This window comes from Sclerotinia sclerotiorum, genomic scaffold (genome assembly GCF_000146945.2).
Source record: "Sclerotinia sclerotiorum 1980 UF-70 scaffold_2 genomic scaffold, whole genome shotgun sequence".
NCBI lineage: Eukaryota > Fungi > Ascomycota > Leotiomycetes > Helotiales > Sclerotiniaceae > Sclerotinia > Sclerotinia sclerotiorum.
This window is the reverse complement of record NW_001820834.1, coordinates 713093-727198: the sequence shown is the minus strand read 5'-3', so window position 1 is coordinate 727198 and position 14106 is coordinate 713093. Positions and strand designations below refer to the sequence as shown.

Genomic DNA, 14106 nt, shown 5'->3' with positions numbered 1-14106 from the left:
TTTGACGTGGTGAATGCAGGTACTAGACAGGGTGGGTGATGATCTAATAAGCGCGGCAGAATTATTACCAATCTAGCGGTCTACGACCCCGCATTCTCCGTAATCAATCGGTAACCCATTTGATACTTCGAAAAGAATGAAGCTATGGACTCAACATATATATCTCTTGCTCTACCTCCATCTATACCTACCTACTAACATCTGCTAGTCTAACTTTAGGGATTTCCTTTCTCTTCCCGCCTTCTCCATACCTCATGCGCGTCCTCCATCGTGCGACCACCATACTAAACGCTGTTTGCCACCAATATAGCAATATATTCCAACCCACCTGTCTTGCTCCCATTTCCTCACTATCCTCCCCAATCTCGAGCATGTCGGCCTCAACTTCGAATACTGTTGCTCCTGTGATAGCTGTCTGCCATGGCGGAGGTCCTATGCCCATTCTTAATGATCCTGGCCATGCCGAGCTCATAAAGTCCATGAGCACACGTGTTCCCGAACTACTAGGCATCTTGCCCAATTCTGCCAATTCGAAGCCCCCAAAGGCTATTGTATTAGTTACTGCACATTGGGCTGAGACACGTCCTCATATAAGCAGTGCTGAGCACCACGATTTATTGTATGATTATTCTGGATTTCCACCCGAAACATATAAATTGAAGTACCCTGCGCCCGGAAGCCCAGAAGTAGCGAAAGAGGTTTTCGAGTTGTTGGACGGCGCAGGATTGAAACCGGTGTTAGATGAGAAAAGAGGTTTGATTTCTCGTCAAAAAATCTTTGATTTATATAACTGACCACAATCTTCGAAAGGATGGGATCACGGCGTATTCGTTCCTCTACTTCTCATTTCTCCCGCGGCACAAATCCCCGTCGTTCAAGTCTCAGTCCTACGATCGAATTCGCCAGCCCAACATTATGCCATGGGCCAAGCTCTTGCACCTTTGCGATCCCGCGGGATCGCCATCATAGGTAGCGGCATGCCAACGTTTCACAACCTCCGATTCATGTTCAATGGTGTCGCGGAAACTCCTGCATTCAAAGCACGCAATAAAGAATGGTCATACCGCTTGACTGAAACAATGAAAGTGCCGGATGCTGAACAACGGGGTAAAAAACTAGAAGACTGGAGGAATTGGTCTGGAGCTGATGAGGCGCATCCCGAGAGAGGTCAGGAGCACTTCTTACCACTGATTGTATGCGCAGGTGCTGGAGGCAATGAATCGGGTAAGGGCTGGGTGGATGATGTTATGGGTTCACCACAATGGTCATATTATTGGGATTGAGGATTTAGGACATGACTCTTTGATAATATGGCGAAGTAATAGTAACGCAATATCCCATATATTCCATATCATATTGGTCACTCATGGAATTAATGATGATTGTAATAAATTTACCCCTAACACCAACAATTTATCCTTAAATAAGAGCATCTGGCACTGAAAGGAACATCACAACGTTTATATAAATCAGAGTTACAAGTCAGACCAGGATATCTTTCACAGTTCGAGTTCGAAGCGTCAATTCTCCTTTCTTGTACGCTTTTAATCCTCGACAAATCGCTACCAAAAACCTTAAACAACTAAGCTCAGGATATGTTACAATATACCCCTGAAAATTTCCAAGCTACGAACACGAAAGAAAAACAATAGTGAAATGAGAGAGGAAAGGATAGAGTAAATGGCCGAATCCGAAAATAAAAAGCAGAGAAATAAACGGAGTTTCTGAAACTAGAAATAACAAAGGAGGGCTAAGGATGAGAATACTCAGGGGGGAGATAAAATCATGATTAGGTCTTGGAGTTTCTGGTACGCAATGGCAATGGCAATGGATAGCTATGCTGGGAAGAAACTAGTATCTACCTCGATCATAATTTTCCTGTCTCGAGTGCTTCGGAATGAAGAGAAGGGCCCATTCAAGATAAGATTACATCTTTCAGCTAGTGCTACAGCGGCATCTTGTCGGAAAGCAGGCGGAGAAAATAACATGTTCAATACATTTCTTTTGCTGAACGCTTGTTTATCCTAAAGCGTATCGTTTATCTAAATTACTTGAATCTAATATCAGATTTTCAAACTTTCAGTCTAAGATAGTCGAATGCACATCCGGGAAGTTGATCCAAAAGTCTATGCTTGTGAGGATGAGGACCGCTACTGTCGAGTTTACTCAGATCCGGTTTCGAGGTCCCAGATATCAAATGTGTCCATGAGGATTTTGTATTGGTTTGGTATATCTCGTGGGTAGTTGGAGCTACTTATATGGAGTATGGAGTTTTAGTTATCATAAATATGTTAGTGGGTGTGAGAGCCGCTGTGCTGAATACAAGGGGGATTATGTCGATCCCGCAGTTATGTATGTGGATTCTTCGGTCCCGGTAGTACTAGCAATATCGATGTTTTAGTCATCATTGAAAGTAAGTGCAGTATGGTATTATGGATAATTTTTGACGAATTTATCGGAGCTCTTGCGGGAGTTGTGGTAAGCTTACAACAGCCCAAGATGAATGGCGCATCTGGAATTCGGGAGGCTTTACTTGGTGTTTGGGTAGAGGGAGTTGAAGCTACAGATATCATTATGGGATCTAATGTACAAATTTTCGCTTGGGAAGTGATGGAAATGCTAGGCTCGATGGAATAATAGAATGTGATACTATTTGTGTTGTAAAGATACACTTATGGATATTGCGTTAGAAGATACATACATAGACTTTTTTAAGGGATCAAGTTATATATGGGTTGGTGGTAGTGGTTGTGATAATAAAGAATGGATTATTGGGTATCGTTCCATGAAGTTCTTTTCCACTATTTTTCACTCAGTCAAATCTCACCAATACAGTAGTTAGGGCGGTAATTACTACAGTAATCTTATTTGGTGTTTCCGACATGGTCAAAGAAGCAATAAGCACTTTTGTTGAGCACGAAGTTGTGATAGTAGGTATAAATTTCATGCTAGCCCCTTAAGGCTCGAAAACGGAAAATGAAGTATCATAGACTTTGGTGGTCAAAATAGAAGAACAAATGAGTAACTCTACTTGGGCTAATTGACCCCCTAATTCTGTTGCTATGTCTATAGTAAAAGATTTGAAAATAGCAAGCTCTGCTCAACCATATACCTAGAACCTCCATGTAATCGATCATATTACTCTAAATTCCCACGGGGTTGAGGGCTACTCCGCTTAAACCTCAAATATACCCTTAAATCCAGAAATAACAAGCTCAAACCCGAACCCAAAATCTCCATGGGTCAATACTAGCGAATAGAACTAGCAATGTAAGATAGTAGAGAGGATAACCAGCGAGCCTTCTGTACGAATGAGTCATAAACTCACTGTCTATACTGTAATACAATATCAGAGATTCCGAGATTATAGTAAACATCATCTTTTTCCAATTTACCAAGATTAATTAAGATTTACAAGAATGATAAAAATAAAAAGTCCTTGATGTGGAGACATGAAGATATGAAGCTAACTAGCCACAGTCAAAGAAGGTCTTGCTATTTTTCCACTTATTCTCAGAATTGGTATTGTATCACGAACGGCTGTGTAATATATATCTTTTCCTGCGATACAATACACTAGGAAGAAGAGAAAGAAAAGAAAAATGAGGGAAGGGGGGATGTGTCAAATTGAAGTTATTGTAAGCTCAGCGAATTAGAGGAGGAGATTTGAGGATGAATTATGAGAATTTTGATATGCATTTAGTAGTAAGAAATGTTGAAATGATACCTCTGTGTATATGTACTAGGTATATAAAAAGATCTAAATAATTAGTGATAAAGTGATAAAAACGAAATTGAAAGGGAAAGTGATAGACAATAATTACTCATACCATAATTTTACTATTCAAAATAAGATATGAAGTTAGCCTTAACGTTTATCAATGTATAACAAGTACGATATATGAGAATACGAGCACTTCAACTCATCTCGGATTCTGAGTTGAAGGGGTGAAGGGGTGAAGGGGTGAAGGGTTGAAGTGTTGAAGTGGTGAAGTGGTGAAGTGGTGAAGTGGTGAAGTGGTGAAGTGGTGAAGTGGTGAAGTGGTGAAGTGGTGAAGTGGTGAAGTGGTGAAATGGTGAAATGGTGAAATAATGAAACAGTAAACCGACGAAGTGCCACTTCACCACTTCAGAAATGATGAAGTTGAAATGATCAATCTCCTTCTCCCTCTCCCTCTCCCTCTCCCTCCTCATCCTCCTCCTCCTCCTCCTCCTCCTCCTCCTCCTCCTTCCCCTTTCCCAAGCCTCCATCATAAAGAACCAGCAACATCAATTCGCACATCATATCCCACCCCACTCTGCCCCACCACACCGCAGCTCTATTAATCTGGTGATTCTTCCTCAAACTTCCCCTCACTTGCTCTCACACTTCCCCTCACACTTCCCCTCACATATCCTTACATGTACTCCTTCAACTCTTTCCATATCTTCCATATCTTCCACATCTTTCCCAAACCATCACAAATCACTCAATAAACCCTCCCTCCCTCCCTCCCTTTCCCCAACAACTAACTACAAGTCTTCTCATCATACAGTACCTCACCCCAATCCTAATCCAAAAATATTTACAATATCTTCTTTCAGATCTAAAGCTCGATACGTCACATCACATCACATCACATCACATCACACCACAATCCGAACATTCTTATTCTCATTCTCATTCTCATTCTCATCTATAAAATCCTAAATCTTATCAAAACATCGAATCAATCAATCTATATGAATAACCGAAGTATCTACTCATCTACTCATCCATCCACCTTCTAAGTTTCACATCACAAATCATCTGATTAAAATCAAGCATTAAACATTAATCATTAATCACAGTGGGAAATCCTATTTCCTATTATCAGAAATACATATAAATCTTACAAACACCGCCGCCATCACCTCGCCACATAAAACACAACCCCATTCATTCAATTAAAACATTTAAAACATTTACACATCCAATTATAACCCCAGCATAAAGGTATCTTCTAGGTAATTATAGGTAATACAGAGTAAGTCTTCTTTCTTTATCAAGACCATAGTTATAGTTATAGTTATAGTTATAATTATAGTTAAAGAAAAAGGATTCTAGGTTAGGTATTTCAGGATTCCCGGTCAATCTGACCTTGCACCTTCGTTCCTTCCTTCTCATTCATTTCCTCAATTCTTCTTTCTCTCCTGATTTACCTATATTCCAAATCGCCTTTGAGGCCCCATTTTCATATACAAAGCTTTTAATCATACAAGTGTAATGATAATGCATCCACCCATCCAAGCAACCAATCAATCAATCAAATAAAAATGCCAGGAAGAATTTCTTAGGTATTCGCAAACGCCAAAACTCCACATGAATCATATCATCTCATCCCATCGTATCCATACCCCTATCCCCATCCCTATCCATATCCCCATCCATATCCTTTATCCTTAAAGAAAAGCCCCCTTTTCTCCCAATGCAGGATCCCTTCTGGGAGGGGAACGATTTCTCCTATATCCTTTGTTTTCCGAACTCCATGGTTCCAACTCCTCTTCTTCTTCTTCATCAAATGAAGGAGTAGCAGAAGTACCGGATGGACTTTCAGTTCTCGTATTACCTTTAACGAGTCCAAGTCTTTCTTCTTCAGTAGCATTCTTGATGATCTCATCACTTCCATGTCGAGAACCGATACGCTTTCGATCGGGTGACCTGATTTCTTGAGGGGGTCCGTCATTTTGTTGAGGTCCTCCATTCTTTCTGAAGACATTTTGGAATGAGAATTGTCTTCTGGCAGAGTGAGGTGGGGGTGTAGGTGGAACGAGGTTGCTAGATCTAGACAACGGACGATGTGCATCTTCCGCGATAGTTATATGTCTACCTCCTGAACCAGTATATTCAGTCTTTTGATCACGTAAAGCAGTTGGTAGGCCGAAAGTTTGATTATCATGAATGTAGTAAGCTTCATCACTATGTTCGCTTTTGTAAATTTCACCATCACCACCTCTGTAGGTACGAATGTCGGTCAAGGGAACAGGATGAGTAGGACTTCCGACATTTGCCGCAGGATTTGTGGCTGATGAAAGTGATTTTCCGCGAGTTACACGGCTGCGAATAGTACCAAAGATGGAAGAACTAAGACCAGTGCCCGGACGATCTTCTTCATCTCGTTCTTCATCTGGATCGGGAAAATGGGACATGCCAAGAGGTGGATGTGCAATAGGTGTTCTAGGGAGAGTTGTTCTAGTGGTTGGTGTATGGCGCATAGGTTCAGGTAGAGGAGGAACGGCTGAGTCAGCACGAGATCTCATACTCATACTATAGTTGGAGCCAATCGTTGTTCTACGTCTTCGAAGACCGTCCCACTCAATGACATCATCTTCACCAAGCGGCTGCAGAATCGATTCTTCATGGAGCCTCTTAGCTTCCTCCATTTCCATCTTTTGTCTAGTAGTAGAGAATTTTCTAACAATAGCAGCTGCTCCTCTAATAGCATCAGCCTTTGGTTCAGTTTCTGGTTGTTCCTGTTCGGCAATTGTACGCATTTGGTCGAGATCACCTGCAAAAATGGCAGCATCAGGAACATCTTTGGCTGACTTTGAGAGCTGGAGAAGGACAACTCCAGAACAAATAACAAGGAAACCCATGACGACCGTAATGATAGAAGTTGGAGTTCCTTTGAACCCTCTAAATAAAATGGCGGAAGTGACGATCGTCGAGCTCGTAAACATGACATAATAAGTTGGAGTAACCAAGGCCGCGTTGAAGATATTGAGAGCTTTGTTCAAAAATATGATCTCCGTCAAGAGTGTACAGATGACGAAGACGAAGAGAACGTAAAGAAACCATTGGTCATACTGTTTCGTTCCACCAATTTGAGTAACAATTGCAGCTCCCAGACCTTGTGTCGCAACAACGCTGAGTCCACCAATCAAACTGCAAATTGACAGATACACAAGCATGGATTTCTTTCCATATCGTGGTCCAGCCCAAAAAGCAAGAAAGGTACAACCGATGATGATGACACCGGCGAAACTTAGAAAACCCGGGGCGATAACAAAATGTTGCATTTCCTGAATCGTTGCCGCAGAAGCCTCTGCCGGCGCATTCATTACGATAACCACCGATCCAACGATACATAGAAAGCATCCAACTTTCCCAACCATACTAAGACGTTCTTTCAGGAAAATTGCGGATAAAATGGTGGTAATGACGACACTCAGTGCGCCAAGCGGAGTAACCAAAATTGCATCAACAAAAGCATATGCAACAAAATTGCAAATTTCTCCCAGAATCATCAGGGTCATTCCAGCCCACCAAAGGGCATTCTTAAGGTAGGCAAATCCTTCCCCAGCTTCTTCATTATATTTCTCATTTGCTTTCAATAATCCAATCTTCTTCACGACAAAAGATATTCCAATGAAAACCCCTGAAGCCACGGCCAATGATATTCCAATTGCTTTATATATAGGTGGTCGAACTTCTGTATCCGCATTCGCAGAGGTTGTGCCATTCGTAGTATTTGCTCTAGCATATATGAGGTTGGCAGCCAGGAGAGCATGCCCGGCTTGATCCATGATGGAGAATAAGTTGACGGAAACCGCCTAGAAAGGATATGGGTAATCGAAGTTTGGTATCTCGCTCAATAGAGATCTTTATAGTTTATTCGGTATTGGAAAAGTTAATTGGTAGGTGATATTCCTTGATAATTGAGGAATTTTTTGTTCTGATAGTCGCGAGGTTATTGTTTGAGATTGCATGAATTTGGGTGGGAGATGGTCTCTGAGATACAATCTTCGAGAGGTTTGCTGTGCGAAAGATGCGAGGTATTAGAGCGTGAAGATATTTACGGGATAACGTATCTCTGAAACCGTAGTCGTCGGAAAGATGTAATGTATTTTGTATTTTGGTTATCTGTATTGTCAACAGAAGAAGCGTAGGGGAGAGCCAAAAAATGTGGCTTGTATCATACAGTACTCGAACTTGATTGAGGATTAAAAGTTAGTGGTTGTGAAAAACAATGTATTCACAATGAAATCTAGTGAACAATTGATAATAAATAATTAAGTTATCGAACTCCTTTTGCTTGAATCATTTCAGAATCATTGAAATGATTCAGATGTTCAATTAAAATGAATAACGAAAGCATGAACATGAAGAGGAAGGAAACATGAAAGTGGATTGATGATGTCGTCCTTCAATTATACTCTATGTACACCAATGTGCAAGTGAACTTGTGGTAGTCTGCTCCGTAGTGGTAGAAGTAGTTGGAGACTTGGAGTAAGTGGGAATAGGTGGGAGGTGGGAGTAGGGAAGTGGGTGGATAAGGATGTTCGAGAAGTTAATAAGTTAATAAGTTTGGTACTGGACTGGATAGAGTGACAGTGGACTGGACCGCATTTTAGTTTCTGACTACGACAGAGAACTATGCACAGCACTAAGCAGGGTATCATTCTATCGTTAATTTGTTGGTACCACCGTACACTACTCTATCTGTTCTTTTCCAAATTCGAGGTGGCAGGTTTCCGAGGGGCTGGGCTAGCAAGGTAAGAAGGCTAAGAAGGCTAGGATTAAAACTTACTTACAGTAGCAAGTTTTTCTTTTATCTTTTCACGGCACAAATCGACACTTCATCATCCAATGATCATCAATAAAAGAGGGTAGGAGGCTATGCTAGAAGTTACAATGGATCTAGAAGCTGCATGTACCGTTATGCAGGCATGAAACAATCTTGGAGTGGCGATAGTTACTCGAGAAAGACTGAATTAGCTCATAAGGAGTACTCTAGATGTATGTTAGTATGTTAAGATATAAGTCTTTTCTCTAGACCTACGAGTGGTGAAAGAAAAGGGCACGGTAGTATATATATACTAGAGACTCCTCCTCTGCTTTAAACCATCGAATCTAGTTGTATGCATATAATTCGATCTAAAGAAGTACACCATTAATCACTCCGAGCATCCCGGTCTGTGTGCCCTATGCACTTCTAACTGATGTCATTCATTCATTATCATTGAATACTTGATATACCCTGATGCTGTCTGATGGCTGATACTGTCAGGAGATACTTCAGTACACTCAACAAATGATTTCTATCGATACCTACCTGACCGAGCCTACCAAGCTCAAAGGCTTTCAAGGTTCATCACCACTTGATTTCGGGATTTTGTCGATTATCATCTTATCAACTCCATCCCTATAAACTATTGCCCCCTTTTATCATGATCAACCAAAGGTTTCATGAATATTAACCAAGTTTGATTGGATGAATCAAGTCAATTCTACTTTCTCTCTGCACTCAAACTACCTACTCAAGTATTCAACATTCCCTTCCCTGCATATAGTAAACAAATCCCGTATGAGCCACAAATAATACATATCCAACTAATCAATCCATCAACTCACCCAGCAACCAAGAACATCATCAACCAAAATAAAGTTTCCACATCACTCCCTCTCACATAACTTCATCACGCTACTTCTCAACATATCAAAATGTCTTACAAATAAGAAATCACAAGATGTATTTAAACTATACGATAAACATCGCTTGCTGCAACTTATTCTAATTCCATCCTATAAAATTATTCCCATCGCAAACTTTGTAAACTTCTTCGTGGCAGAGCGCATTCATTTAATACGAGGTTAGTTAGTGCTCTAGATGCAAAAAGCATTCATGTTACAATCATAAGATCTTACATTATTCGATGAATGCGTACTCCGTATTATCATGCGCAAACCTCTGCTTACCAATACAAATACACAAAAAGCATCCACTTGTAACGGAACGGAGTATGATATCTACTAAATACTCCGTAAAACCCCATACATAACAAAATCCTGAATCATAATCACACAAAACCCCGAGGAAAATCTCTGCATCTAAACGCGCAATCCACCATCCACCATCCACCATCCACCCATCCCAAATGCGCAAGCAAGGCTCCATTCATCGCGTCGTTGCATCCATCCATCCCACGCTTGCTGCAGGCTGCGTAAGAGCTAAGCCATCCCCATATTCTTTCCATGAACTTATTATTCGACCAGCATTCCCTGTTTGATATTTTGATGTTTCATATGTGTGAGGTTCTGGAAATTTGGTAAGATTATATTTTCGTTGGATGGTATTTGATTGATAACTCGATCTACAATTCTTATCATTTTGATGGACAGGCGCATTTATGAGATTAATGGCTGTTATGAGTGATGAGGGAGGGGGCTTTTTGATGTGCTATGCTAGAGATAAGCTGAGAGATAGGTGATGTTTTAATTTGTGAGTAAAGAAAGCTTTTGGTGTCAGATCGCGAGTGCGCGACGCGAAGCTTCCTCTACTTTTTATTCAAGTACTACGAGTATACCGATATCAAGTTTTCGACGCAAGTTATCTCGATTCTTGGATGGTGGATACTGCAGAAATAATCCAGCACCATCAATTGCATCTTTTGGTTTTGAGATGTAAAGCACTAAACCACGTGACGAAAAACATCAAGTGATCTATTCTTCATCAGAATCCCATCTTAAGTTTCAAGAACAGAACTTTATTGCTTTCTACACTATTTCTTCAAGATGGGACTAATCCGAGCGACTGGAATGGCTGACAGCACGAGGTACATACACTATATATCTATGGTAGTGGGCTATATTAGTTCTGTGTATTTGCAGTATAGCCTAATAGGAAATACATATGGGAATCACACGCAAGAAATATGGCAATATCAATACTAATGAGAGCTTATGAAGACTCGAGGATTTATTAAATGACTTGCTATAGTCTGCGATTTGTAACTTTATTATGACTATATCTCTATCTCATCACACAGAGCCTGGACAGTGGAAGTTCAAGAATCATCAATTCTATTCCGGGTGCATGATATCTGGGATGAACATCATTCGCTAGAGTGCTTCCCATATAAGGTTAATGGACAAACATCCATATCACTGAGTAGCAACAGTGTTGAAAGAGTGAAGATTACAGCACTCTCATAGATTACTATAAAAAAGCATTACTACTTTATTCTAGCTCCGGTTTATTTCTACCTACTATAATTAAAATTAAAAATATATCCCTGTGCATATTTATACTATTTTACACACTCTTGACAGATAGTAAACTCATCATTCCACAGAGAAATAGTGGATAGATAGATATATAAACACACAAAACCCCCAAACCCCAAAAGCACCTCCATTAATTCTTCCAAAAAATTCCCGAATATGACACTTACAAACCAACCTAGTATCCTTAGCAATTCATTATTAACACTACCACTACCACTACCACTATCACTACCACTATTCACTACTAGCATCACTACCAGTATCATTACCAGTACCTTAGTGGGGCTCGCGAGTATTTTATGATAGTGTTCTTGTTCTTTATAGGCTCTAATACAATAATGTATGAAATGCTTTGGATTGCTAGTTTCTAATAGGGTAAACTATATATAGAATATAGATTGTATATATAAGTGAATATATGTACGAAAGGTAAAACTGTGTACAGAGTGTTTACGAGGTTTGCCGTCTAGATCACGTGGAAGTGCTCTAGGCTCTCGAGGTGGTTTATAACTAGGCGTCAAGCAGGGACTTAAGTAATGACAATGATGCAATTCGTGACTAATAGTAGAGTATACTAAATGATTGATCTTGAGCACGAAGCTCTATACAAAGGAAATCCATCTTGATTATATAGACCTTCGTGCTCTGAAAGTCGACCGACTCTTGAAGAGCCGATCGATTCTCACGAAGTCAGTCGGCTTTCGGATCAGGTGACACTTGTCACATGATCCTGCTAACTAATTGGTCACCTGATGCGGGTCATGTTACGCCGTCGTAACATATAATTTAATATATATATATATTATACAATCTTATATATATAATATTAATTCGTATATATAGTTTAAAAATCTTGTACAATGAAAATATTATTTTTCAAAATCAGCGACCTCCACTAAGGTATCTCTATACCTCTATATGTTACGACGGGCTACACAACTACCAAGGCACGTGATCACGATATAGGTGATCACTGGTGATCATGAAGGATCACCAGTGATCATAGAAGCATGAAGGACTATATAATCAAGATGGATTTCCTTTATATAGAGCTTCATGCTCAAGATCAATCATTTAGTATACTCTACTATTAGTTACGAATTGCATCATTGTCATTACTTAAGTCCCTGCTTAACGCCTAGTTATAAACCACCTCGAGAGCCTAGAGCACTTCCACGTGATCTAGACGGCAAACCTCGTAACACTATACCACCACAAAAATAACATCCCAAATCACAAATCACACATCACATCACACCACCACCATTAAACTATATCCTTAGACTATTTCTTTTTACATCCTAACCAAATCCAACAAACATCCCCGTCACTCCCATCCATATCATCCAAGCTACAGCCTCCAATTAAACAATCAGACAATCCAATACTTATTCAAATTTCACATAAACCAAAAAAATACAAATCCAATCCAATCTAATCTAATCTAATTTATATTTAGAGTTATAATCAAAGTCAAAGTCAAATCCAATATATAAAACCAAAATTGGAACATTGGAACATTAAAAAAATATTACGAGTTCCAACTAGTGAATTCTACCACTTTACTTTCATCTCATCTAAGCCTACTCTATCAATACCACAATACGTGCTTCTTCCTTCTTTCTTCTTCCCTCTGCCTCTGTCTTCTCCCATCTAAACAACATCCACCAATCTAAGCAGACTCACCACTTCGTTTCCAACTAACCCTCTTCGCAAGTTCCTGCCTAACACCCCACCGACCCTTGTGAGGAGTAGCAATAGCCATCTCTAACGGAACCTCAGGCTTCACACGTTTATGTTCCTTCCACTGAGCGCGATAATAACCCGAGCCACGACCGGAAACCCCAGCCGGCAACAAACGTCTCATACCGTGAAAATCCACCTGACCGTCATTTTTATCCGGCATATCGCTGAAGATACCTTCGACTGTTCTTGCGCCTTGGGTTCGAATGGCGAGTGTGCCCGTGCCTTGTTCGATTGAGCCCGAGAAGGTTCCTCGTCCGTACCATTCGAATTCGATGGGACTGTAGTGTTTTAAGGCTTCCAAACCATGGTTCAAACAGAGGAAACCTTCAACGATGCCTATGTCAAAGGATCCCATGACTTTTCCTTGCTGCTGATCTACATGCAGACGAACCATCAATCCCTTTGAACTCGACACCCAATCCTCTTCTATCTCCCTGCTAGTGATATCATAAATTCCAGTAATCATTTCGATGAAATTTTGTTGGTCTTTCTCTGTCCATTCCTTAAGTTGAGATGTATCATCCATTAGCGAACCTGTTGAATGAGCGCCATCATGTTCAGACGGAGACTTTGCTATCGTGGATCTTGGAGTCGGTGATCGTGGGATTTCATCCTCCTCAGTCTCGGCATATCCATTCCATTTATCAATAAATTCTTGAACAGACATGTCTACAAGACAAGGTCCATGAGGTATCTTCCCATGAAACTCACACCGACCACCTGGATAACCAACTCCCGACATTGCTTCAAAGTGACCCCAAATCTTGCCATTGCCAAAGCGAATTTTTCCGATAGTGAATGTAGAATTAAATGATTTGTGAGGTATTTTTGCATTTGTTCCACGCCATTTAAAACGATACTCCTTGGTCGCGGCAATCTCATCATCTCCACCATCATCATCATCCTCATCATCCGCAGACTCTTCACTCGATTCTTTATCTTTCGCTCGGGCCTCATGGAACTTTGAGTACTCAATATCAGCTTTGAAGTGGTCTTGACCTGGACCAGGATCAATGACCAAGGAACCCTTGAAAACGTCCAAATCGAATGTACCCAAAAGGCGATCATGGTCCCAGATCAGCCGAATGCGTGAAGTGTATCCTAGACCGGGAGAATTATCCTGTTTAACTTTGTATGTAGCCTGGATGTTTCGCATGCGTTCACGATAGTATTCATCATTAAATACCATTGCATTGATATGTTCGTTCTCTCGTCTGCTTTTATTGGCAGCTAAGCAGTTGGCCATAATAGGGAGATCATATTTATCGGACGCCGTAGGCATTCCGGTCTTCTTTTTTATGAGTCCATACATGATTTCCGCCCCTGATTGAGAT

General features: G+C 40.5%; 8 protein-coding genes across 8 annotated transcripts; 3 read left to right on the top strand and 5 right to left on the bottom strand.

The window, feature by feature from the left end:
- Positions 1-371: 371 nt before the first annotated feature.
- Positions 372-1283, top strand: SS1G_01361 (hypothetical protein; the record flags this gene model as incomplete). Its single annotated transcript, XM_001597117.1, has 2 exons — positions 372-753; positions 811-1283. 2 exons carry the CDS (start codon positions 372-374, stop codon positions 1281-1283), a joined length of 855 nt encoding a protein of 284 aa, XP_001597167.1.
- A 552-nt stretch (positions 1284-1835) lies between these two features.
- Positions 1836-1988, bottom strand: SS1G_01360 (predicted protein; the record flags this gene model as incomplete). Its single annotated transcript, XM_001597116.1, has 1 exon — positions 1836-1988. The coding sequence occupies one exon, from the start codon at positions 1986-1988 to the stop codon at positions 1836-1838; it is 153 nt and encodes a 50-aa protein (XP_001597166.1).
- Positions 1989-2071: 83 nt separating this feature from the next.
- SS1G_01359 (predicted protein) lies at positions 2072-2573 on the bottom strand (the record flags this gene model as incomplete). Its single annotated transcript, XM_001597115.1, has 2 exons — positions 2072-2250; positions 2489-2573. 2 exons carry the CDS (start codon positions 2571-2573, stop codon positions 2072-2074), a joined length of 264 nt encoding a protein of 87 aa, XP_001597165.1.
- A 309-nt stretch (positions 2574-2882) lies between these two features.
- SS1G_01358 (predicted protein) lies at positions 2883-3719 on the top strand (the record flags this gene model as incomplete). Its single annotated transcript, XM_001597114.1, has 3 exons — positions 2883-2934; positions 3481-3544; positions 3704-3719. 3 exons carry the CDS (start codon positions 2883-2885, stop codon positions 3717-3719), a joined length of 132 nt encoding a protein of 43 aa, XP_001597164.1.
- Positions 3720-4153: 434 nt separating this feature from the next.
- On the bottom strand, positions 4154-4434 carry SS1G_01357 (predicted protein; the record flags this gene model as incomplete). Its single annotated transcript, XM_001597113.1, has 2 exons — positions 4154-4298; positions 4358-4434. The coding sequence occupies 2 exons, from the start codon at positions 4432-4434 to the stop codon at positions 4154-4156; spliced, it is 222 nt and encodes a 73-aa protein (XP_001597163.1).
- Positions 4435-5421: 987 nt separating this feature from the next.
- On the bottom strand, positions 5422-7545 carry SS1G_01356 (hypothetical protein; the record flags this gene model as incomplete). Its single annotated transcript, XM_001597112.1, has 1 exon — positions 5422-7545. One exon carries the CDS (start codon positions 7543-7545, stop codon positions 5422-5424), a length of 2124 nt encoding a protein of 707 aa, XP_001597162.1.
- A 2989-nt stretch (positions 7546-10534) lies between these two features.
- On the top strand, positions 10535-10954 carry SS1G_01355 (predicted protein; the record flags this gene model as incomplete). Its single annotated transcript, XM_001597111.1, has 2 exons — positions 10535-10575; positions 10789-10954. The coding sequence occupies 2 exons, from the start codon at positions 10535-10537 to the stop codon at positions 10952-10954; spliced, it is 207 nt and encodes a 68-aa protein (XP_001597161.1).
- A 1356-nt stretch (positions 10955-12310) lies between these two features.
- SS1G_01354 (predicted protein) lies at positions 12311-14084 on the bottom strand (the record flags this gene model as incomplete). Its single annotated transcript, XM_001597110.1, has 4 exons — positions 12311-12377; positions 12614-12665; positions 12713-13441; positions 13484-14084. The coding sequence occupies 4 exons, from the start codon at positions 14082-14084 to the stop codon at positions 12311-12313; spliced, it is 1449 nt and encodes a 482-aa protein (XP_001597160.1).
- Between the last annotated feature and the right edge of the window lie 22 nt (positions 14085-14106).